Raw genomic sequence first — 24170 nt, 5'->3', positions numbered from 1 at the left:
AGTTGAGAGTAAGAGAGAAAATGCCCAAAGAAAATGAAGGCAGTCTGGAGAAAGAAGAGGCTCATGTCCCTTTTAAGGAACAGGTTTCCCTGGCTTTTCGAGAGTGATACTTAAAGGAAGCTTCCTAGAAAGTCCACAGTTGGTATCCTTACTAAATAAGCCAACTAAATAGTAGAGGGGAAAAAAATAGTGCGTGCCTGGCTCCTCCTAATTCAGGCTTATACCGCCTCCTGAAAGTTGTGGCTACAGCACAGGCTTTGGCTGTTTTCTAGAACGTCGCTCGGATCCCTTTAAAGGTGGGGATCTTGACGGAGAATGCCGGGGGATGAAGGCGGGAGCTGAGGGCTGGAGAGTCTCTGTTGACATAGTAACTCTTCAGCTCTGTCTCCCTTGCTCTTCGCTCTTACGCTTCGCTACCACCAGCGGCCCCGCCTGTGCCCTCTCTGCCCGGGAGTCCCGGACGCATCCTCGCGGGGTCTCCTTGGCCTGACCCGCTCAGGTCAAGGTCCCCTTTGCACCCCCTTAAGTGGTGATTTCTCCCCGGGCCAGTGGGCGAGCCACTTGCGGCGGGCGGCTGCACCCCCTGCCTCATCGCCGTTCCCTGGGCACCGGTCTGCCCAGGACCAGTTCAGCCGCTGACGCGCGCCCTCGGCACCGGGTGCCCGCTGGGACTGCCCACTCGGCTCCCCCGGGAGCGGGACCCAGGCCAGTCGGGCGTTCCCGCCATGAGCCAGAGCCCGGCGTTCGGTCCCCGGAGGGGCGGTTCTCCCCGGGGCGCTGTCGGAGCCGGTGCGCGGCGCAACGAGAGCCAGGACTATCTGCTCATGGACTCGGAGCTGGGAGACGACGGCTGCCCGCAAGCCCCGCTGCCTTGCTACGGCTACTACCCCTGCTTGTGAGTGCCGGCGATGCGGGGCGGATAGGGCGCGGGCTGCGAGGAGGGAGGCTGTGCACTAGCAGGAGTGGCCGAGCCGGGTCCGCGCGCGTTCTGAACCCGCGTGTGTACCTCCTAGGACGGTGCTGGGAGGTCAGCGAGAGCCAGGGCTGGGACCTGAGTGAGTGGAGGGGCGCGCGGGGAGTTGGGGGAAGGGGGTGTCTAGGTTTGCTCCTCGTAGGTACGCATGGATATGTTTGCCCACGAGAGTGAGACCGCAGAGTACCAACACCATTGCAGGTGATCAGATGGGTGGTCGATTTCTCCAGACCCGTTCATCCTGTGCTCTCCAAGAGACAGGATCGCTGCGTAACAGGCGTGATCTGAACACGGGGCTGATTCAGATGTGCGCTCGGATGACTCTTAGCTTCCGTGGGAGAGATGACTAGAACTCCAAGGGCTGGAGCCGCCTGGGTGCGTGCGGGTAACTCCTGAACTCGTGCGCCCAGCGGCGGTCTCCACGCTTGGCTTAGCGTTTCGGGCTGAGCGCTCAAGTCCTTGGACCGTGGGACAGCCAAAGTTAGACCAGGACCTCTCCCCGCTCCTGGGGCCTTGGGGTGAAGACAGAAGTAGAACCAATAGGCCTCTCCACCGGCGGCGCGAAGCTTTTTACCAGGGGCGTCTGGGGAGACGAGGCTGTTAGGGGCGTGGGCTGGGAGACTCACGGGCTGTAAAAGTGAGGGTGTCGGGGTCGTTTGTGTTGGGCTATGGGTAACTACAAGCTTTTGTTTATGAATCTAGGGTGTTTTTTTCTTGTGGCTGGGTGGGTGACGGGAGGGGAGGTAGGGAGTAAGCAGAGTGGACTCCAGAAGAAAAGACTCTGCTTCCCCACACTGCTGTGACCACATGTGCAGCGGGTAGATAGCATTTCTGTCCCATTGCCCCTTTGGGTGATTGAGTAGTTAAGTTTCCTGACTTGTCACATCCACCCGCAGGCGGTTTCCCGAGGTTCTCAACTCTATAAACAGCTTTAGTTGTAGGGAGGATTCCTCCCCATAGGTGCCTGGCCTACCCTCTTGATAGATGGGTGCTGTGTCAGGGCTGCCCAGTCTCAAGGCCTGCGGTGCCCTTCTGAAGTAAGAGGTGAGTCCCAGTAAAGGGAGCACCGAAAAGAGGTGAGCCCCAGTAAAGGGAGCATCTAACTTTTCTCAAAGATAAAGGAAAATAGTTAGAACTGGTTTCATTCGTCTTTGTGCTGTGCAAGTTAAGACCTTTTACAATTATGTATATATTTTTCTTTTTAAAAGTTCAAGACATAATTCCGTACCATACAATTCCCCCATTAAGCTGTACAATGCACTATTGTTTAATACATCCTTAAAGTTGTACAGCCGTCGCCAATATCTAATTCCAGAACAATTTCATCGTCCTTCAAAGAAATCTTATACTTCATGTGTTAAATTAGAAGATATTTTTATTTCTCATAGTACAGACTCTTCCAACTTTAATGGGTAGCATACAGATCATCTGGAAATCTTGTTAGAATGCAGATTTTGAGAAAGGCAGGTCTTAGGTTACAGCCCAAGATTCTCCATTTCTGACATCCCTCAGATGATGACAAGATTGCTAGTCCATGAATCACCTTCTGAATAGCAAGGTGATATATGACAAGAAAAAAGAGTGGAAAAAAATTAATTAATCCTGGATATTCTGAAATGCTATTTTAAAATTTGCTTTGAAGGTGTAAGTTTAAGACATAGATGGAATTTTTATTGGCTTAAACTTGAGATCTCCGATGTCTGAGGGTTATAGGTTTGGCAACATTACCTCCTGGCTAAACTAGGTGACTAAAAATTTATACTGCTTTTTAAAAATTAGACTGGTCCATGAACAAAACCTTTTTTCATTCTGTAATCCCTATAATCACTTGTCACTGTGTCTGTCAAAAAATTATTTGATTAAAAAAACTTGTGGTTATATATCAGTAGTGAGAGAGACTAAAAAAAGTAATAATGCCAAGTTGTCCTGAAAACTTTCCCTAGTGCTTTCTTCAAATGTGTCTTACTGCCTAATTTGTCTAATTATTGTCATTACGTTTTTTAGCTATAGGTTCTCACTGTTACCCAGGCTGTCCTCAACATGCAGTATTTAGTGAATATGTATTTTTCTCCCTTAGTTCAAGAATCCTGGACTATTAAAAAATAGAACTGAGCAGCAGAGTGATCAACAGAAATATTTTCAAGTGCTTCAATTCATAACATCCACCCTCTGCATGACGTCAGAGGTACTATAATACATGTAAGAGTGAGCCATGCTCTAGAATTTGAGCTTGGTTTTATGTGAATCTATTATTTCCAAAAGGTTCTATAGCTACATTTCATCCACTGTTTTCTCTGACAAGGTTTTAATTTTTTTCCAGTTGAATAATCAACTAACAGAAACATTTTAACCAATAAACAAAAATACTTCACACCTATGATGTATAAGAAAGAGCTAAAGAAAATTACTCCCTCTGGTAGAGTAGAAATCAACTTTTCCATATGCTTTTGACTTGTGAGTTACACAATTTCATTTTTTTTTCAGAGTAGGGGGTATACCATTTCTGAAAGTGGCAATCACTGGTACATTTTAGATATGAATATTGCCATTTTCTCAAATCACTGAGATTTTCCCTTATGAGATTCCAAGTCTTTGTAAGTTGTCATTTCTGTGGAATGAATTATATGACTCTTGCCAAAAATTTCTCTTTCAGTTTTCTTATTTAGAAAGATTTTACATATATTTACGGGGCTTTTACTGCTGAAAATTGTGGTAAATTATCTTATTTGTGAGCAATTATGTGTTATAAGGCCTTAATTGTTAAAGTAGTAACAAACTGAAATGGTGTTCAGAAGAAAATGACTCAGATTTTCTCTTTGTTCAACGTTCAATAGCAAATCAATTAATACACTCTATTGTTTTCAATTTGTAATGGCGATTAGCAAGAAAGGCCCATGTCCTGCCAAGGTCCCAGGAGGCATTTCAGATTTCCTTTATTTAGAACTTTAAAGATATGTCTATAGTTCATCACTTCTGAACTTGGGGAAGAATCCCAGACATTAAAAAAAGTTAAGCAGTTCTAAAATCTCAGGATCTGGAAACACAGTCCAACTAAACTTCCTACTTGGGAAGGAGTAATTGATTAATTATGAATAATGAAACAGTAAACTGTAAACTAAAGCACTGGCAATGCAGTTGACTAAGACAATCTGAAAAATTTATGGTTACAGACACCTAGCAGTACTGAATAAAAGATTTTAAATGATTTTAAAACATTTCCCAATTTTGTGAAAAATAAAAGGGTAATCTACCATGTGCTAAGAACAAAGACAAAGATTGTGAAGTGACGATGTGGTTGTCCTATGAGTTATGCATCTCAGTGACCAAGGAGCCTGGAATCTAATGTCCATATGAGACAGAAAGAAGGCAAACTCTTGGTGCCAGATGAGGCAGAGAGCTGGAACTGAGATATCTCTGTCCCCTGCATAAAACCATTAAATAAAAATGTAGGCTAGAAATATATGCCCACCAGCATAGAGTGAGAACAGGAAATTTTATTAGTAAGAAGAACTCTCCCCCTTGAGAATATTGTTTTTGGGATTTTTGTTTTTATATCCTACCTAACTAGCCTAGAAATTCTCAACCTGGAAAATACTCCTGAGGCTCCTGTAAGAGTAAAACATAAAATCATTATGAAAGACTAGTACCAAGCATCTAGATTGCCTAGGCTTTTCAAGAAGAAAGCAAGTCCTGCTAAAGATATGCTTGCTATAATGAATAACAAAACACACAAGGAAATAGTCAACCAAGAGTGAGAGTCAGTGGACGATACGATCTATGAGTGAGAGGCAATATAAGACATGCAGTAGCGAGTGGATTTTTTAAAAAGTTGAGATAATCAACATGAAAAAGAATATTTAAAAGTATGTATAAATATTGACAATATAAAACAAGAAATCAAACCTTAAGAAAAAAATGACATTTTTAAAGAAAAGCACAAATAGAACATCTATAAGTAAAAAATACAATTCTTACAAAAATTCAATGGAAGGGTTAAATGCAGATTAGAGCATAATTGATAATACTCAAAATGCAGAGACATAAAAAATATTTTATATGAACATTGTTAAGAGTAATAGAGCTAGAAGGTAAGAATTCCAGGAAAAGATAACATGTAGAAGTGGGAGAGGCAACACTTGAATAGATAATGGGTGAGGATTTTCCAGAAATAATTTTCATGTTCATGAAGTATACCAATATTACTGTAAAACAGAAAAACCCATTTAAACATACCGTTTGAATTGCAGAACACCAAAGACAGGAGGAAATACTAAAAATTAATCAAAACATAGAGATTTGAATGAGAGTTTTAAAATTCAAAGTATTTACAGTGGAAATGCACTCATAATATATTTTGATATTACCTTGGTTATAGAATATATAGCTTGTAAGAACAATGGATTTGCCATTACATAAAAGGTTTACTTTCTAGTTTTTAATGGAGTCAGTGCTCCACTGCTGATAAGGTCTCTGATGGATATGTACTAAAAATTTTTTAAAGGTGACTTATTGAATCACAGTCTTAGGGGAAACTGAAAGGGATTCTTAATTTTATCCTCTATTTCATATGAAAACACAAAAAATGACTTTTTAAAAATGAGTCACAGATCCTTTAAAACTTTATTGACTTCAAGAGGGTTTTGGATGACTTGAACCCCATTTATGAACCACAAGATCCAGAGTTTGAATTACCAGTTTAAAGTAATGTAATATCAGAGACCACAAATAAATAAAATACCCCACATAGTGCTTTCTTTTCTCCAGGCAAAAAAAGTTAGTATTGAACACATTGATAAATAAATAAGGGAATGAAACATTCAGACTATAGGCTAGAGAATCTTTCCTGATATTACTTGCCAATAGGGTAACTTACTCTTTTAAAGAAGTTTAAGATTGAAGAACATGGACTCAGGCCTATGCATCATATTACATTATCATACCCTTGTTATCTCTCCCTTGTTTTTGGCAACCCTGATCATTGAAACATCTGCTACACATTTCTACACTTATTTGTTCACATGTCCTTTTCCTCTTACTAGAGCGTAGGCCATAAGAAGTGGGTCTGTCCTTCATCCCCCTATGCTTAACACAGTACCTAGCAAAGAGAAGGTGCCATGTAATTTTTTCCTCAACAAAGATATTTCCTCCTCAGTATTTATTCTAGTAAGAAATACAATGATGCCAGCTGCTTTAATAAAATAGCATCTGGATCAGCTAAGTTAGGTAGAAGAGTGAATGTCCATATCAAAAGAGATACCTTTATCTTATATTCCAGCTGCCTGTCACAAAGACTCGTGTTTCAGGGAATCTTTCACAAATCACTACACGCTTCTTTTAGCTTTCTAGCCTGAGGCTCTTCCCTTAAAGTTCTCTCTGCACACCTGAGGTGAGGCTATATCTTTACCAGAGAGAATTACTAAAAAGGGAAAAACTCCTGGCTGGCTATAACTGCTCTTCCAGCTCATTTATGGAGTCTCCTAGGGACTGACCCTTGCCTGGACACAAGCATCATCTCTCTTCTCTCTGGCAGTGAGTGTTCTTGCTTTCCCTCTGCAGAACGTCCTCAATTAATCTAGTCCTTAGTCCTAGCCCAGACTGAAGAATGACTGCCTTCCCACCTCCCACCACAACCTTTTTCTTTGGTGTAATATCTGCTTTCCAAACTTTGTCTTTTAAAAATTCTCCTTCTTTCCTAGATGATTGACATTAGATATGTCTACTGCTCTGAGCAAAGATACCACCACTGATCCACAGAGGTGTGGCTTTACTCTCTGACCTCAAAGGGGCAGTCACATCAGAACACGATAGCCCAGCAGCAGTATAAGGTATTTCCAAATAAAATTAAAGGGCTGATTTTCTTACAAGACATATTTATTGAATGATACGTGAAATCAATAAAAGAGAACATGCACAACACCATGATTTCTTATACATACGTAGTGGTTTAGAATGCAGAAAGAATCCTATAATCTATTACACCCTTTGAAATAGCATCTATAACCATAAAGCCAAGACCTGGACTTTGGTGAAAGATTTGCAGTGTGGAAGCTTGCTCTTCCAGGGGAAAAGCACGTGTAAAAACACCTTTGAATCTGGCTCACCTTCTATTAGGAGTAATCATCTCCCCCAACCACTTGGATTAATGGTGGGTCTCATAGCTGATGACTTTGAAGCTCTGTGTTCTGCATGGAAACGACCTGTTTTGTGTTGAAACCTCCCCTGGCTTGAAGTAATCAACTCCACTGGTAACACATTATTATCATGAAACGTTTTTAGGATGCCAGCATTGTAGGTTGTGGAATGATTGCCAGATGTTCTTAAAAGCCCACATTTATTCTGTAACAAAATGTTTGCCTCCAGGAAGACATTGCATAATTTTTTTTTCTCTAGACAGTTATGCTCCTTGAGTTGTAAGAAGTAACTTCATAATGCAATTCATCTTAAAGAAGGTAAAAGTCATAAAAGGAAAACATTTTCTTGAGTCCATTCTTATTTTTCTCCCTCTTTCATAAAAAAATGCCAAATATAATTGGTTCCAGTTGGATACAATTACCATGTGTGATTGCTCTTTGTTTAGAAATCTTCTGATGGCTTTCAATACATGCAGAAGTGCTCATCCATATGCCAAATTTCAATTAAACTTTGGCATCTAAAATTTGGTATGCTGCTCAAGAGGCTTTAAGCCATTGGAACTGACTGAATCACAGTTCTTATGGAATCTCTGTTTAGAGCAGAATACAGAAATGAGTGTTACACATACTCAAACAACCTATATGATTGCAGCATAACTGTTCTCCACCTAATTCAGCTCTCAGCCATGACAAAGAGGAGAAATGATGTTAACCAGAATTAGATACAGTTTAATGTAAGTTGCTGTTTCTGTGAAGGACTAATCCAAAATATTTATGTATATTTGGGGCAACTAACATTTTTTGAATACCTATTCTGTAGCAGGTTATTTTCTAGTTGTCATACAAATGTAATTAGATCTTCAGAGCATCCACTCAGCTATTTTTAGCATCCATTTTATAAAGAACAATGTTGAAATTTAGAAATGTTAAACAATGTGCAGAAAGTTATACAGCCAGTAAGTCGTTGTAAAGTGGGCAAAACCCAGTATATTTTGGGCTGGAACACGTGGACCGAAGGGCTGGCAGGTTGCACGGAGTCCTCTATTCTCTCAGTATCCCATATCTCAGTCCTCTGTTCTCTCAGTATTCAGCCAGGCACAGCTGGATACAGGTGGATTATGCTCTTCAAAAGTGCACTCACCCCCATTCCTTCTCTTCTCCCTTTTCATAGGAATTTGGAGAGCCACACATTGGCTCTGATCTACTGAACTAACATTCCTTGTGCTGTGCTCATTATATCTAAGTTATATCCTGGGTGCAGGCAGAGGACTGGAAGAAAGGGGCATAAATAGCAGTAATAAGTATGTTTAACCCTCACTTTCTCTTTCTGTTGAAATCTTAGCCATCTTTGAAGGTCAAGCTTTATATCTCCCTTATTTCATTAATTGATTAATCTATTTATTCATTCACCTCTGTTGATTTTATATGATTATGTCCAGCAAGCATAGAAATGATAGCTAGATTTATTAGAGATTTCTGTGTGCTAGGCCATTCTCCAAGTGCTTTGTAGGTATTAACTCATTTAATCCTTATAACCTATGAGATATGCATTTTATAAACCTCACTTTACTGATAAGGAAAAGGAATCACAGTAAAAAGAAGGTAGGTGACTTGCCAAATGCTACACAGCTAGCAGTTGGCACAAATGGGAAGAAAGAAAGGGAAGAGCAAAGGATTTCGTTTTATCTCTTATTTCAATAAAGAGTTCAACTAGGTTTTGAAAAATTGCCAATATTTGTCACCAAAGGAAGACTATGAATGTAACAAAATTGTGTGTCGATTGCTAATGTTACCAAAGATCCACAAACTGATCATGACTAAAGATTGTGAAAGGCAAGGCTTTCTTTTACTTTTCAATGCCATCATGTGGATAAAATTGCTTCTGTGCTATAATGCAGGTTGTTTTAGAGACATTGACTCACATGACAGTGTGAAACTGGGGATTTCACCACAAGATTTGCATAATTTTAAAGCATTTACATGGTATTCATCTAAAAATATAAGTTGCTGGGAATCAATTATAGTGTGGATAGTCATGTTAAGATTGACTGCCTATTCAAAGCAGAGTTCATGTTTCAATTGCAGCAGCTTTGGTTTTTGACACAAAAAGCATTTTTTTGTCCTGACTTGCAGTAGCACAAAACCTTAAAAAAAAAAAAAAAAAAAAAAAAAACTAGGAAGAATTCTTTTCATGGGAATCGCTAACAAAACTATCTTAAGAGTTATGAGTCGTAATAAGAATTATAAATGGCAATTTCTAAAGGTAACTTATAAATTCTTTTAGGGAGTTAAACTGTTACAGATAAAAATCATTTTTGTTGTTACTGTGTTAGCCTTCTTGAAACAGAATTTTGCATGGAGTAGATTGAAGGGTGGCAGAAGCAGCTATAAAAAGCTGATCCCTGGGCAGTAAGAAAATCCTCACACTTACCTAGAGGAAGGATTTCTGCAGGAACCCTTTTCTTGGAGGGGCATTGAAGGCCAGACACTATATTCCGTCTGGAAAGATGCTTAATTTATTTCAACAAACATTTGTTTAAGTTCCTTTGGTACATTAGGCACCATGTTAGGGTAACCATGAATACCATATAGCATGAAGTCTAAACTTCTATCAATTGTAACCTGCTCTGACATTTTATGTATCTTTAAGAAGTAAGCAAAAAGAAGGGTTATCAGTTAAATTATATCTTAGATTTTTATTTTATACTTCTTAAAACAGTTCTTCATACTCAATTAGATATAGATTTGGATCATCTATAACTCAAGCACATAATAAAAAAAGATATAAACAAAATACATTTGTTATGGTATTCTTAAGTTCCTTCACATTTAGGGATGGAGTCTTCAGAATCGCTTTTCAACTCAGAAGCTTCAGTGCTCATATTTTTTCACAGTGCTGTGCTCTGTGCCAAAAGGATATTGGTGATGAAGGATTTCTTTAAAACAATCTAAAGAATCCATAATAGACCAAAAGCTTTTGGTGCTAGACAATTAAACTGACTTTGCAATTACATATAACTAGCCTATTTCGACTAACAGTTCCAGAATGTTGCTAAACAAATCTGATTCCACACTGTTCCTCATGTATTCTCCACCCTTCTCAACACACACACACACACACACACACACACACACTTGTTTCTCAGGCTTGAAAGGAGCTTCACTACTGTTCCCAGGATTTTTTTCAAGCCATGCCATTCATTCTGAAACTCTGGATGCTATTGTTTTTAATGTTGGCACATGCACTGATGATGAAAACTATGTCACGGTAATGACTGACACTTGACTGACAGTGATTGCAAGAAGGCTTAGATTATAAGACATGTTGTATCTAGAGAAGTTAAAATGGGAGAAATATGTCTCTTAGAATCAATGAAATATGATGTTCAGTGTGCTAGAGTTACTGTAAATGAGGAAGAAGAGGAAACATGGAAGATTACAAGGCAAACAGTATTGTTTATGATCTGTCCAAAAGTTAAGAAGTTTGGATTTTATTCTCTAGCTGACTTTAAAACACAGATAAGACTATGCCAGGCCCTTGCTTTATTTACATTAGCTTATTTGATCCTCACAACAAACCTGGGTGGTTGGTAATATTATTTCTACTTGTAAATGCAGAAAAAGAAGTTCAGAAAGGTAAAATAATTTGCCAAAGAATTAATGGTTCTTAAGTATCTCAGGATTTGGGCTCATATTTGACTGTTTTGTTTATTTGTCTACGCTTCCTCTGAAGTAGAATACCAGTTTGATGAGAAAAGGATGTATGTACTCTGCAAAAAATGACTAGCATCTGGTAGGGACTCAAGACATATTTGTGAAATGAATAAATCAATGCCTGCCTTATACAAAATTATTTCAGTGTATTGGCCTTATCTCTACAATTCTTTCTTCTACGGACATCATACGGTATCACCAGACTTTGCCTTTAGGGTATCAAGTTTTCATCTTAACATTTTTAGAAACACATTATTGGAGTTTTATATTCTTGAAGCTTAGGTCATTTGACAGTTGCATTTTTTAAATTAAACTTTAAATTCTGGGGTACATGTGCAGAGCGTGCAGGTTTGTTACATAGGTATACGCATGACATGGTGGTTTGCTGCACTCATCAATCTGTCATCTGTATTAGGTATTTTTCCTAATGCTATCCCTCTAATAGCCCCTCACCCCCTGACAGGCTCTGGTGTGTGATGTTCCCCTCCCTGCGTCCATGTGTTCTTCTTGTTAATCTCCCACTTATGAGTGAGAACATGTGGTGTTTGGTTTTCTGTTCTTGTGTTAGTTTGCTGAGAATGATGGTTTCTGGCTTCATCCATGTCTCTACAAAGGACATGAACTTATGACTGCATAGTATTCCATGGTGTATATGTGCCACATTTTCTTTATCCAGTCTATAATTGATGGGCATTTGGGTTGGTTCCATGTATTTGCTATTGTGAACAGTGCTGCAGTAAACATATGTGTGCATATGTCTTTATAGTAGAATGATTTATAGTGCTTTGGGTATATACCCAGTAATGGGAATGCTGGGTCAAATGGTATTTCTAGTTCTAGACACTTGAAGATTGCCACACTGTCTTCCACAATGGTTGAACTAATTTACACTCCCACCAACAGTGTAAAAGTGTTCCTATTTCTCTACATCCTCTCCAGCATCTGTTGTTTCCAGACTTTTTAATGATCACCATTATAACAGACATGAGATGGTTTTGATTTATGGTTTTGATTTGCATTTCTCTAATGATAAGTGAAAATGAGCATTTTTTCATATGCAGTTTGTTGACTGCATAAATGTCGTCTTTTGAGAAGTGTCTGTTCACATCCTTTGCCCACTTTTTGATGGGGTTATTTTTTTTCTTGTAAATTTGCTTAAGTTCTTTGTAGATTCTGGATATTAGCCCTTTGTCAGATGGATAGATTGCAAAAATTTTCTCCCATTCTGGAGGTTGCCTGTTCAATTTGATGATAGTTTCTTTTGCTGTGCAGAAGCTCTTTAGTTTAATTAGATCCCATTTGTCTATTTTGGCTTTTGTTGCCATTGCTTTTGGTGTTTTAGCCTTGAAGTCTTTGCCCATGCCTATGTCCTGAATGGTATTGCCTAGGTTTTCTTCTAGGCTTTTTATGGTTTTAGGTCTTATGTTTAAGTCTTTAATCCATCTTGAGTTAATTTTTCTATAAGGTGTAAGGAAGGGATCCAGTTTCAGTTTTCTGCATATGGCTAGCCACTTTTCTCAACACCATTTATTAAATAGGGAATCCTTTCCCCATTGCTTGTTTTGTCAGGTTTATCAAAGATCAGATGGTTGTAGACGTGTGGTGTTATTTCTGAGGCTTCTGTTCTGTTCCATTGGTCTATATATCTGTTTTGGTACCAGAACCATGCTGTTTTGGTTACTGTAGCCTTGTAGTATAGTTTGAAGTCAGGTAGAGTGATGCCTCCAGCTTTGTTCTTTTTGCTTAAGATTGCCTAGGCTATGTGGACTCTTTTCTGGTTCCATATGAAATTTAAATTAGTTTTTTCCAATTCTGTGAAGAAAGTCATTTGTAGCTTGATGGGGATAGCATTGAATCTATGAATTAACTTTGGGCAGTGTGGCCATTTTCATGATATTGATTCTTTCTATCCATGAGCATGGAGTGTTTTTCCATTTGTTTGTGTCTCTATTATTTCCTTGAGCAGTGGTTTGTAGTTCTCCTTGAAGAGGTCTTTCACATCCCTTGTAAGTTGTATTCCTAGGTATTTTATTCTCTTTGTAGCAGTTGTGAATGGGAGTTCAATCATGATTTGGCTCTCTGTTTGTCTTTTATTGGTGTATAGGAATGCTTGTGATTTTTGCAGATTGATTTTGTATCCTGAGACTTTGCTGAAGTTGCTTATCAGCTTAAGGAGATTTTGGGCTGAGACAATGGTATTTTCTAAATATACAATCATGTCCTTTGCAAACAGAGACAATTTGACTTCTTCTTTTCAAAATTGAATACCCTTTATTTCTTTCTCTTGCCTGAATCCCCTAGCCAGAACTTCCAATACTATGTTGAACAGGATTGGTGAGAGAGGGCATCCTTGTCTTGTGCCAGCTTTCAAAGGGAATGTTTCCAGCTTTTGCCCATTCAGTATGATATTGGCTGTGGGTTTGTCATAAATAGCTCATTATTTTGAGACATGTTCCATCAATACCTAGTTTATTGAGAGTTTTTATCATGAAGGGCTGTTGCATTTTGTCAAAAGCCTTTTCTGCATCTATTGAGATAATCACGTGGTTTTTGTCATTGGTTCTGTTTGTGATGGATTACATTTATTGATTTGTGTATTTTGAACCAGCCTTGCATCCCAGAGATGAAGCCTACTGGATCAGGGTGGATAAGCTTTTTGATGTGCTGCTGGATTTGGTTTGCCAGTAGTTTATCAAGGATTTTTGGATCAATGTTCATCAGAGATATTGGCCTGAAATTTTCTCTTTTGTTGTATCTCTGCCAGATTTTGGTGTCAGGATGATGCTGGCCTCATGAAAAAAGTTAGGGAGGATTCTGTCTTTTTCTATTGTTTGGAATAGTTTCAGAAGAAATGGTACTAGCTCCTCTTTGTACTTCTGGTAGAATTTAGCTGTGAATCCGTCCGGTCCTGGACTCTTTTTGGTTGGTAGGCTAATAATTGCGGCCCCATTTTGTTATTGGTCTGTTCTGGGATTTGACCTCTACCTGGGGAGGGTATATGTGTCCAGGAACTTATCCATTTCTTCTAGATTTTCTAGTTTATTTGTGTAGAGGTGTTTATAGTATTCTCTGATGGTAGTTTGTATTTCTGTGAGATGAGTGGTGATATCCCCTTTATCATTTTTTATTGCATCTATTTGATTCTTCTCTCTTTTCTTCTTTATTAGTCTGGCTAGTGGTCTATCTAGTTTGTTGATCTTTGCAAAAAACCAGCTCCTGGATTCATTGATTTTTTGAAGAGTTTTTCATGTCTCTATCTCCTTCAGTTCTGCTCTGATCTTACTTCTTGTCTTCTGCTAGCTTTTGAGTTTGCTTGCTCTTGCTTCTCTAGTTCTTTTAATTATGATGTTAGGGTATCGATTTTAGATCTTTCCTGCATTCTCTTGTGGGCATTTAGTGATATAAATTTCCCTCTAAACACTGCTTTAGCTGTGTCCCAGAGATTCTGGTATGTTGTGTCTCTGTTCTCATTGCTTTCAAAGAACATCTTTATTTCTGCCTTAATTTTGTTATTTACCCACTAGTCATTCAGGAGCAAGTTGTTCAGTTTCCGTGTAGTTGTGCAGTTTTGAGTGAGTTTCTTAATCCTGAATTCTAATTTGATTGCACTGTGGTCTGAGAGACTTGTTATGATTTCCGTTCTTTTGCATTTGCTGAGGAGTGTTTTACTTCCAGTTATGTGGTTAATTTTAGAGTAAGTGAGATGTGGTGCTGAGAAGAATGTATATTCTGTTGATTTGGGGTGGAGAGTTCTGTAGATGTCTATTAGGTCTGCTTGGGCCCGAGCCGAGTTCAAGTCCTGGATATCCTTGTTAATTTTTTGTCTTTTTGATCTCTCTAATATTGACAATAGAGTGTTAAAGTCTCTCACTATTATTGTGTGGGAGTCTAAGTCTCTTTGTAAGTCTCTAAGGACTTGCTTTATGAATCTGGGTGCTCCTGTATTGGGTGCATATATATTTAGGATAGTTAGCTCTTCTTGTTGCATTAATCCCTTTACCATTATGTAATGGCCTTCTTTGTTTCTTTTGATCTTTGATGGTTTAAAGTCTGTTTTTTCAGAGACTAGGATTGCAACCCCTGCTTTTTTTTTTGCTTTCGATTTGCTTGGTAAATATTCCTCCATCCCTTTATTTTGAGCCTATGTGTGCCTTTGCATGTGAGATGGGTCTCCTGAATACAGCACACTGATGGGTCTTGACTCTATCCAATTTGCCAGTCTGTGTCTTTTAATTGGGGCATTTAGCATTTAGCCTGTTTACGTTTAAGGTCAATAATGTTATGTGCGAATTTGATCCTGCCATTATGATGCTAGCTGGTTATTTTGCCGGTTAGTTGATGCAGTTTCTTCATAGCGTCGATGGCCTTTACAATTTGGTTTGTTTTTGCAGTGGCTGGTATTTGTTGTTCCTTTCCATGTTTAGTGCTTCCTTCAGAAGCTCTTGTAAGGCAGGCCTGGTGGTAACATAGTCTCTCAGCATTTGGTGGTCTGTAAAGGATTTTATTTGCCCTTCACTTATGAAGCTTAGTTTGGCTGGATATGAAATTCTGGGTTGAAAATCGTTTTGTTTAAGAATGTTGAATATTGGCCCCCGTTCTCTCCTGGCTTGTAGGGTTTCTGCAGAGAGATCTGCCGTTAGTCTGATGGGCTTCCCTTTGTGGGTAACCTAGTCTTTTCTGTCTGGCTGCCCATAACATTTTTTCCTTCATTTCAACCTTGGTGAATCTGACAATTACGTGTCTAGGCATTGCTCTTCTCAAGGAATATCTTTGTAGTATTCTCTGTAAAACCTGAATTTGAATGTTGGCCAGCCTTGCTAGGTTGGGGAAGTTCTCCTGGATAATATCCTAAAGAATGTTTTCCAACTTGGTTCCTTTCTTCCCATCACTTTCAGGTACACCAATCAAACGTAGATTGGGTCTTTTCACAAAGTGTCATATTTTTTGGAGGCTTTGTTCGTTTATTTTCACTCTTTTTTCTCTAATCTTGTCTTCATGCTTTATTTTGAGTTGATCTTCAATCTCTGATATCCTTTCTTCCAGTTGATCTATTTGGCATGTATGATACTTGTGTATGCTTCATGAAGTTCTCGTGCTGTGTTTTTCAGCTCCATCAGGTCATTTGTGTTCTTCTCTAAGCTGGTTATTCTAGTGAGCAATTCTTCTAGCCTTTTTTCAAGGTTCTTAGCTTCCTTACATTGGCTTAGAACATACTTCCTTTAGCTCTGAGGAGGTTGTTATTACCCAGCTTCTGAAGCCTACTTCTGTCAGTTCATCAAACTCATTCTCCATCTAGTTTTGTTCCCTTGCTGGTGAGGAGTTGTGATCATTTGGAGGAGAAGAGGCATTTTGGTTTTTGGAATTTTTGGTCTTTTTGCGCTGGTTTCTCCCCATCTTTGTGGATTTATCTGCCTTTTGTATTTGAAGTCGGTGAGCTTCAGGAGGGGTCTCTAAGTGGACGTCTTTTTTGTTGATTTTAATACTATTCCTTTCTGTTTGTTAGTCTTGCTTCTAACAGGCCTCTCCGCTGCAGGTTTGCTGGAATTTGCTGGAGGTCCACTCCAGACCCTGTTTGCCTGGGTATCACTAGCGGAGGCTGCAGAACAGCCCAGATTGCTGCCTGTTCCTTCCTCTGGAAGCTTCATTCCAGAGGGGCACCCGCCAGATGCCAGCCAGAGCTCTCCTGTATGAGGTGTCTGTTGACCCCTACTGGGAAGTATCTCCCAGTCAGGATACACGGGGTTCAGGGACCCACTTGCGGAGACAGTCTGTCCTTTATCAGAGCTCAAACACTGTGCTGGGACATCCACTGCTCTCTTCAGAGCTGCCTGGCAGGGACATTTAAGTCTGCTGAAGCTATGCCTACAACCGCCCCTTCCCCGAGGTGCTCTGTCCCAGGGAGTGGGGGTTTTGTCTCTAAGTTCCTGACTAGGGCTGCTGCTTTTATTTTTCAGAGATGCCCTGCCCAGGGAGGAGGGACTCTAGAGAGGCCATCTGGCCTCAGGGGCTTTGCTGAGCTGTGGTGGGCTCTGTGCTGTTAGAACTTCCCCACAGCTTTGTTTATAACTGTGAGGATAAAACCGCCCACTGAAGCCTCAGGAATGGCAGACGCCCCTCCCTGCACCTAAGTAGAGTGTCCCAGGTGATCTCAGACTGCTTTGCTGGCCATGAGAATTTCAAGCCGCCAGATCTTAGCTTGCTGGGCTTCATGGGGTTTGGACTGGCAGAGACAGCCTTCAGCCCCCTTTCCAGGGTGTTTGCTCAAACAGCTGCCCAGTTTTGTGCTGGAAACCCAGGGCCCTGGTGGTGTAAGTACCCAAGGGAATCTCCTGGTCTGCGGGTGGCCAGGATCGTGGGAAAAGCTCAGTATTTGGGCCTGAGTGCACAGTACAGTCCCTAATGGCTTCCCTTGGCTTTGAGAAGGAGTTTCCCGACGCCTTGCGCATCCTGGGTGAGGTGATGCCCCACCCTGCTTCGGCTGGCCCTCCGTGGGCTGCACCCACTGTCCAACCTGTCCCAGTGAGATGAACTGGGTACCTCAGTTGGAAATGTAGAAATCACCCGCCTTCTGTGTTGATCTGCTGGGAGCTGCAGACCGGAGCTGTTCCTATTCTGCCATCTTGCCAGCAACCTTGATGAGTAATAAGAGTTCTGTGATCTCATTGTTCAGTTCCCACCTATCACTCGGACTCAGGAAGGGGAACATCACACACCGGGGCCTATCATGGGGAGGGGGGAGGGGGGAGGGATTGCATTGGGAGTTATACCTGATGTAAATGACGAGTTGATGGGTGCAGCACAGCAACATGGCACAAGTATACATATGTAACAAACCTGCACGTTATGCACATGTACCCTACAACTTAAAGTATAATAATAATAAATAAATTAAAAAAAAAAAAAAAAAAGAGTTCTGTGATACATTCTTGATCTCTAAAGTGGTGCTTGTTAAATATTTTTTAACAATCCTACAAACAAGATGTGTATATAAACAATTTTTCTTTTCATCTTGCTAGAATGCCTGTGAGGATACATCTTTTTTTTTTTGTTTTTATTTTAATAACAAGAGGAAAGGGGTATAAATTTTTATTTAAGTTGAAAGAATTTATGAAAACTAAACTTCCTGAGACCAGAGCTCAGTATCTCCAGGAAAAAAATCTTAAATACTGAAATGAAGAAATCCAACTTAAAATCAAGAAAGTTAGAAAAGAATGGGTAAGCAAAAAATGGTCTAAAAGTTACACATTATTGATAATATAATTTTGATTTGTACCAGGTTGTGCCTAGGCAAAACTTACAAAGTTATTTAGTTGATTTGTATTGTAATCTGTCTTCTAGAAATTAGGTCGATCATTTTCAAATTAGATTACAATATGCCCCATATACCCAAAGTGGCTTAGAAATTATCCGCATGTCACTTCTTACCTGCAAGAATCTAATATCCTTTTACTAGAAACTTATGGCGGAAGATATCACTGAAGAAAGAGTGTTGTGTGTTAAGTGAACATAGAGAAAATATTAGCAAGCCCTTGTCTAAACATGTACGCCAGATGATGGGGATTAACAAATGTTTTAATTAGTGTTTTTCACATCTGGTTATATTTCTGAATCACTTAAATGATTTTTAAAAATATAGATTCCCTAAGACTGACTCCCAACACTTTGGGAGGCCGAGATGGGCGGATCACGAGGTCAGGAGATTGAGACCATCCTGGCTAACACGGTGAAACCCCGTCTCTACTAAAAAATACAAAAAACTAGCAGGACGAGGTGGCAGGACGCCTGTAGTCCCAGCTACTCGGGAGGCTGAGGCGGGAGAATGGCGTAAACCCGGGAGGCGGAGCTTCCAGTGAGCTGAGATCCGGCCACTGAACTCCAGCCTGGGCGACAGAGCGAGACTCCGTCCCCCCCCAACCCCCCCAAAAAAAGAGTCCAAATAAATCAGAATTTCAGAAGACAGAGCCTAGCAATGACATATTTTTAAAAAAATTATCCAGATGATTCTAATATGTAGGTAGTTTTGGAACCTATTATTTCAACTATTTTAGATTCACTATGAAAACCAGAGTTGAAAATAAACCTAGTTTCAATCAAGGAAGCTGTTACTGTGTATTTATCCAAGAAAAAACATATGAGATTAAAAATTATGCCATTTAGGATCCAATGATCAGATATTGTCAAATAAATTAGAAAATAATATATTCTAATTTAGCAAATTTTCATCAAATATCTATTATATAAAAGGTGCTATTGTTAATATATTTTAGGAGCAGAAATGATGGGTCTCTATGATATGCTTGATAAGATGTCAGGAGAGTAATGTCAGAGAGTTGTTTTTTGAGAAAGTATATGAAAAAAATTCCCTTTCCAGTTTGTTTCTTAAAGAACCGCCTGTTGGAATAATTTTATATTTGAATTAAAGGATAAAAGAATTTCTCAGAATTTTATTTTTATCTTAATATTGACTTTTTTCCTTATTTGGATTCTCAGTGTAAACTTCAAGTTCTGTAATTTCAGAAAGTATTGAGGAAATTTGACCTTTTTCAAATCACTCAAGATTTTTAGGGTAAAATTTCCCAAAGGATGAAAATTTTGCTAGTAACTAACCTCATTATCACTTAGGTGGGTTTCTTCTTTTTCTGAATATTATGTATTTTTGAACACTTGTTTTCATTTGTTGTTTTCTTTGCTGTGCAGAAGCTTTTAGTTTGAAGAAGTCCTACTTGTTTACTTTTGCTTTTGTTGCCTATGCTTTTGGTGTCATATCCAAAGAATTATTGTCAAGACCAATGTCAAGGAGCTTTTTTCCTGTGTGTTCTTCTAGGAAAAGGTCTTATGTTTAGGTCTTCAATCCATTTTGAGCTGATTTTTGTGTATAGTGTAAGAGAAGGATCCAATTTAATTCTTTTGTGTGTAGCTATCCAATTTTTCCAGTATCATTTATTGAAGAAACCATCTTTTCTTCCATTATGTCCTCTTTGTACCCTTGTTGAAAATTATTTAACTCTATATGCTTGAGTTTATTTATGGACTCTCTGTTCTGTTCCATTGATCTATGTGTCTGTTTTTAAACCAGTACCATATTGTTTTGATTACTATAACTTTCAAATATAATTTGAAATTAGGTTGTGTGATGCCTCCAACTTTTTCTTTCTCAAGATTACTTTGGCTGTTTGGAGTCTTTTGTTGTTCTGTATACATTTTAGAATTGTTTTTCTATTTCTGTGAAATATGCTACTGGAATTTTGATAGAGATTGTTTTGAATCTCTGCATCACTTTGGGTAATATGAAAGGTTTAACAATATCAATTTTTCTAATCCATGAGCATGGAATATCTTTCCATTTGTGCCTTCTTCAATTTCTTTTGTATTGGAAGCATCTCTTTTTAAATTCAGGAAGAAGACAATGATGCCTACACTGCTGCTTCTATAACCATGTACTGGAACCTTAACTAGCACAGTAGAAAGTGAAAGAAATAAAAATGATAAGTTTGTAAAGGAAGAAATAAAAGTGCCACTATTAGCATAAGATTGTATAATAAAGCTCAAAAATTCCATGGAAAAATTATTAGATACAGTAAGAGAGTTTAGCAAATTGTTGTATATATGGTTGATATATAAAATCAATCATACTCATATCAGCAATGAACTGTTAGAAAACATATGGTTCACATAAACAACAAAACTTAAGTTCACTGGGAATAAACCTAGCAAAAAACATGGCTTTAATGGAATAAAATTTAAAATTATATTGAAAGACATTAAAGAGTATTCATGCAATGCAAAAGTATACAGTATACACCATCTTCACAGATAATAAAACTCTGTATTAAAGATGCCAGTCTTTTTCTTTTTCTTTATGAACTGATGTGTCACATTGGATTCTTTATTGGGGAGGTGGGAGTAGGAAGGACAAGTCTGTTAAATACTGCATTGTGTGCAGTAACATTCTCTGTTTCTGTAGCTTTATGCAGTTAAACATATAACCCTGTTTTCCTCTGGCCATCTCTTTCTCACTCTAAATGTACAAATAGAAATGGAACAAAGAAGGGAAATACTTAATATGAAACTAGTTGGGTGATTCTTGGGTAGAGGGATGCAGAGGCCTGTACTGCCCTCACCTTCGCTCTATACCCCCTCTGTGTGTTCACTTCCTCCCTCATGCTCTGCATACCCAGTTGTGCACAACCCCCCAGTGTCTCCTCCCATCCTGCCCCTCTCATTTCTTCTCCTTCCAGTCCCATTTTCAGATATTCCCATCCTCTCTATCCTCACTCCATTCATACTTGACTTTTAAAATTTATAAATTAAACGAATGTATGGTGAGTACTATTAGGCAGTTATTATTGTACTAGGAACAAGAAATTAAAAAAAAAGATTTACAGGACATACACAGCCTACAGACAATAAATAGCTTTAACATTTTTTGTGATGTTTTCCTACCTAAAACCTATTCACTCTTCAAGACTCCTTAAGCTTCAGTTTTCCAACATATCAGCCCTGCCCCACTCTTGCAGACACATGGGAAAAGACAGACACGTGCACATATAAGCATCCTCAGCACTTCACACAGCTTCTGGTCCAGAGTAAACACTCACTCAGTATTTTCACAACTACCTGACTCAACAACACATTCTTATCCTGTTCTAGTCCCTTGGGTCTCTGTTATTCTTGTAATCAATCTCATAATCAGTTCTAGTACAACACTATGTGGTAGAACTTTTTGAAGTGGTGGACATGTTCATTATCTGCTCTGCCAATGTAGCCACCACTGGTATTGAGCACTCGAAACATGGCTGGTGCAACTGAGGAACTGCATTTTCAGCATTAATTAATTTTAATGAATTTAAATTTTTATATATGGCTAAAGGTTACCATATATACTGGACAACACAATTCTAACCTCTTTACATGGATTGGTTTTCCAGATTACTGGCAGAAGAAACGCTAATAAAGAACATACTATCTGCCAGGCATGATGCTAAGCGTTTTACACATAGGAATCCATTAATACCTCATGACAGCCCCATGAAGTAGGCCTATTATTTTCTTCATTTTTGCAGCTTAGGAAGTGAAAGCCCAGATATAAACTAACTTTCGCAAAGTCACGTAGGTAATTCGGAGAACTGAGATTCAAATCCAAGCAGTCTGACTCCAGAGTTAATTCTTAGGGCCTATTCTTTACCCTCTTGGACAAGGTGTTTTTAATACTTTCAATGTCATATTTCACAGGGGTCAGAAAGAAGGATAAAGGCATTTTACCTATTATGCTTCAACTCACAACAGTAGGTAGCTACTACATATGAGTATGGCTCAGATTATTTTATTATGTATACTAGGATTTTTGGTATGAGGTCTGTAGAGCAAAATTTAAATGACTAGTTCTACAATTTCAGGTGTTACAGAAACAAGCATTTTCATATAATATATAAAAATTATCCAGTGAAAAAGAGAACAGAGACAGAATTTTAAAACATGGGATTTGCAAAGGGATTTACCCTGGAAATATTCTGGAACTCAAGATGAAGCCATAAGCTTTTTGAATTTAGGGACTGTCCCGAATTCATAGGTACTAAATAGTTAACTAAATTATGTACTAAATACATAACCGCTCATTTAAATCCTTGCAAGTCCCACTGAAATTGGATTATTTCCCCTAGTTTTGTACCTTCCTCCTTGTATTCCTTTCTTCTGTTACCATCTTTATTTTTAAGTCAATTGTGTCTCTTTCTCTTCCATTTTATGACCAGGTTTATCCATTTTCAGGAGTATTAGAAGAGGACAAGAGCTGAGAAATAAGAACCATCCCCAATCAAAGATAGTTTGAATTTTTAGTTTCCCAGGATATTTATTTACCACAGGTTCACTTCACTCACCCAGGCAACCAGCACCATCTTTTTGTGATCCTATGGTATATCTTAGGCATTTGTGAGCTGTGCCCCAGGCAACTTGTTAGTAATCAGAATAAAGAACCAAACTCTTAAAATGATTTACTTTTAAAAGCATTGTAATGTATATTCTTTAATATCCTTGTATTAATAAATATATATGTAAACTAATATGTATAAATACATAAACTAATATATGTATATTTAATATATATTATTTAATGTCTTCCTATCTATATTATATATATTTTTAATGGGGTCATACCATGCTTACTTATATTGCAATTGTTTTGCTTTCCCATTTAACATGATTATGAATTTTAGGAGGTTTAAGTTTAGCCCTGGAACTCTGATATTGGCATGCTCTCTCACATGTTTCCTGAGTAGAAGAGAGAGGAATCAGGCTTTTGAAAGTCCCAGCCTACACTGTCAGTGCCTCTATATAGCACTATAGCATCTATATAGTAAGGGAGCTCTCTCTCATTAGATATCCACCAGGTCAGATGTAGAGTAGAAGGATATAAAGGATGGAAACCACCGTTCTCAAATGTTCTTGACAGTTTCCATGAAAATTTAAAATAAAAAGTATGGAGAGGCTTCTAAGTAAATAAAAGAGTTGGCATGGAACTCATGTATACAATTTATAAGGGTGCTTATTCTAACTGAAATAAATGGCTTACTTTGTATATATCTAATGAACTTGCTCTTTTAACTTATAGTATATTAGAACAAATGAGAAGCAGAGGACAGTACTTGAGACTGAGATTTTGTGGTTGTCAATTTGCTTAATGCTTTATATTTAAAAAGATGAGTTACTCAAGTGGAATATTATTAGTGTAGGAGGAAAAGTCCCGTAACCCTCAAACCCACTGATAGCATTGATACATTATCAGCAGCGTGCTATAATGATTGACATTCATAATGTATTCTTGAGTCATCCAAAGAAACTTAATCTGATCATTGTGAATACAATTTAAGAAAAGAGAGATGTATCCAATGTATTTTAGAAAGATTTCAAATCCAATACAACAAAAATGTTCATGCTGTAAGACATCGTATTAAACTGGGATGCTCTTTTATATGGATTAACTCACTGACAACAATCTGAGACCCTATTGTGGGTAGTTCAGGTTGACTTCTACTCTGACTTCTGTGTTCCCTCATCAACATTAACTCTCCTTACGTTCTTCCCCATCTTTGTGCTCAAATAATAAATGATCAGTGCTTCTGACTGCTGTGCCATTCCTACACTGTTCTCTGCCTAGATTACCTTTGACTCTGAGTCTTTTTTCTTCAGGAAGAGCCCTTCAGAGAATCCTTCCCTGAATTTTCCTCTGCACCCTGGGTTGCTTCTTAGAGCTCTCATAATGTGCTGGGCAGATCTATGCTATTTTTTTTTTTTTATCACACTGTAGTACAATGATTTATTTCTGTGTCTGCTGTATGGGGCTTTCGGGTATTTGA

The 24170-nt window shown here is 38.6% G+C and overlaps 1 protein-coding gene across 1 annotated transcript in view; it reads left to right on the top strand.

The window, feature by feature from the left end:
• Positions 1 to 320: 320 nt before the first annotated feature.
• Positions 321 to 24170, top strand: part of TRPC6 (transient receptor potential cation channel subfamily C member 6) — a 130622-nt gene continuing 106772 nt past the window's right edge. The window contains exon 1 of the mRNA XM_005579435.5: positions 321 to 895. Within this exon, the coding sequence (XP_005579492.1) occupies positions 726 to 895 (170 nt within the window). The 5' untranslated portion in view covers positions 321 to 725. The remainder of the gene's footprint in view (positions 896 to 24170) is intronic.

This window comes from Macaca fascicularis, chromosome 14 (genome assembly GCF_037993035.2).
Source record: "Macaca fascicularis isolate 582-1 chromosome 14, T2T-MFA8v1.1".
Lineage (NCBI taxonomy): Eukaryota > Metazoa > Chordata > Mammalia > Primates > Cercopithecidae > Macaca > Macaca fascicularis.
Note: the sequence above shows the minus strand (reverse complement) of the source record. Positions and strands in the feature narration are given on the sequence as shown.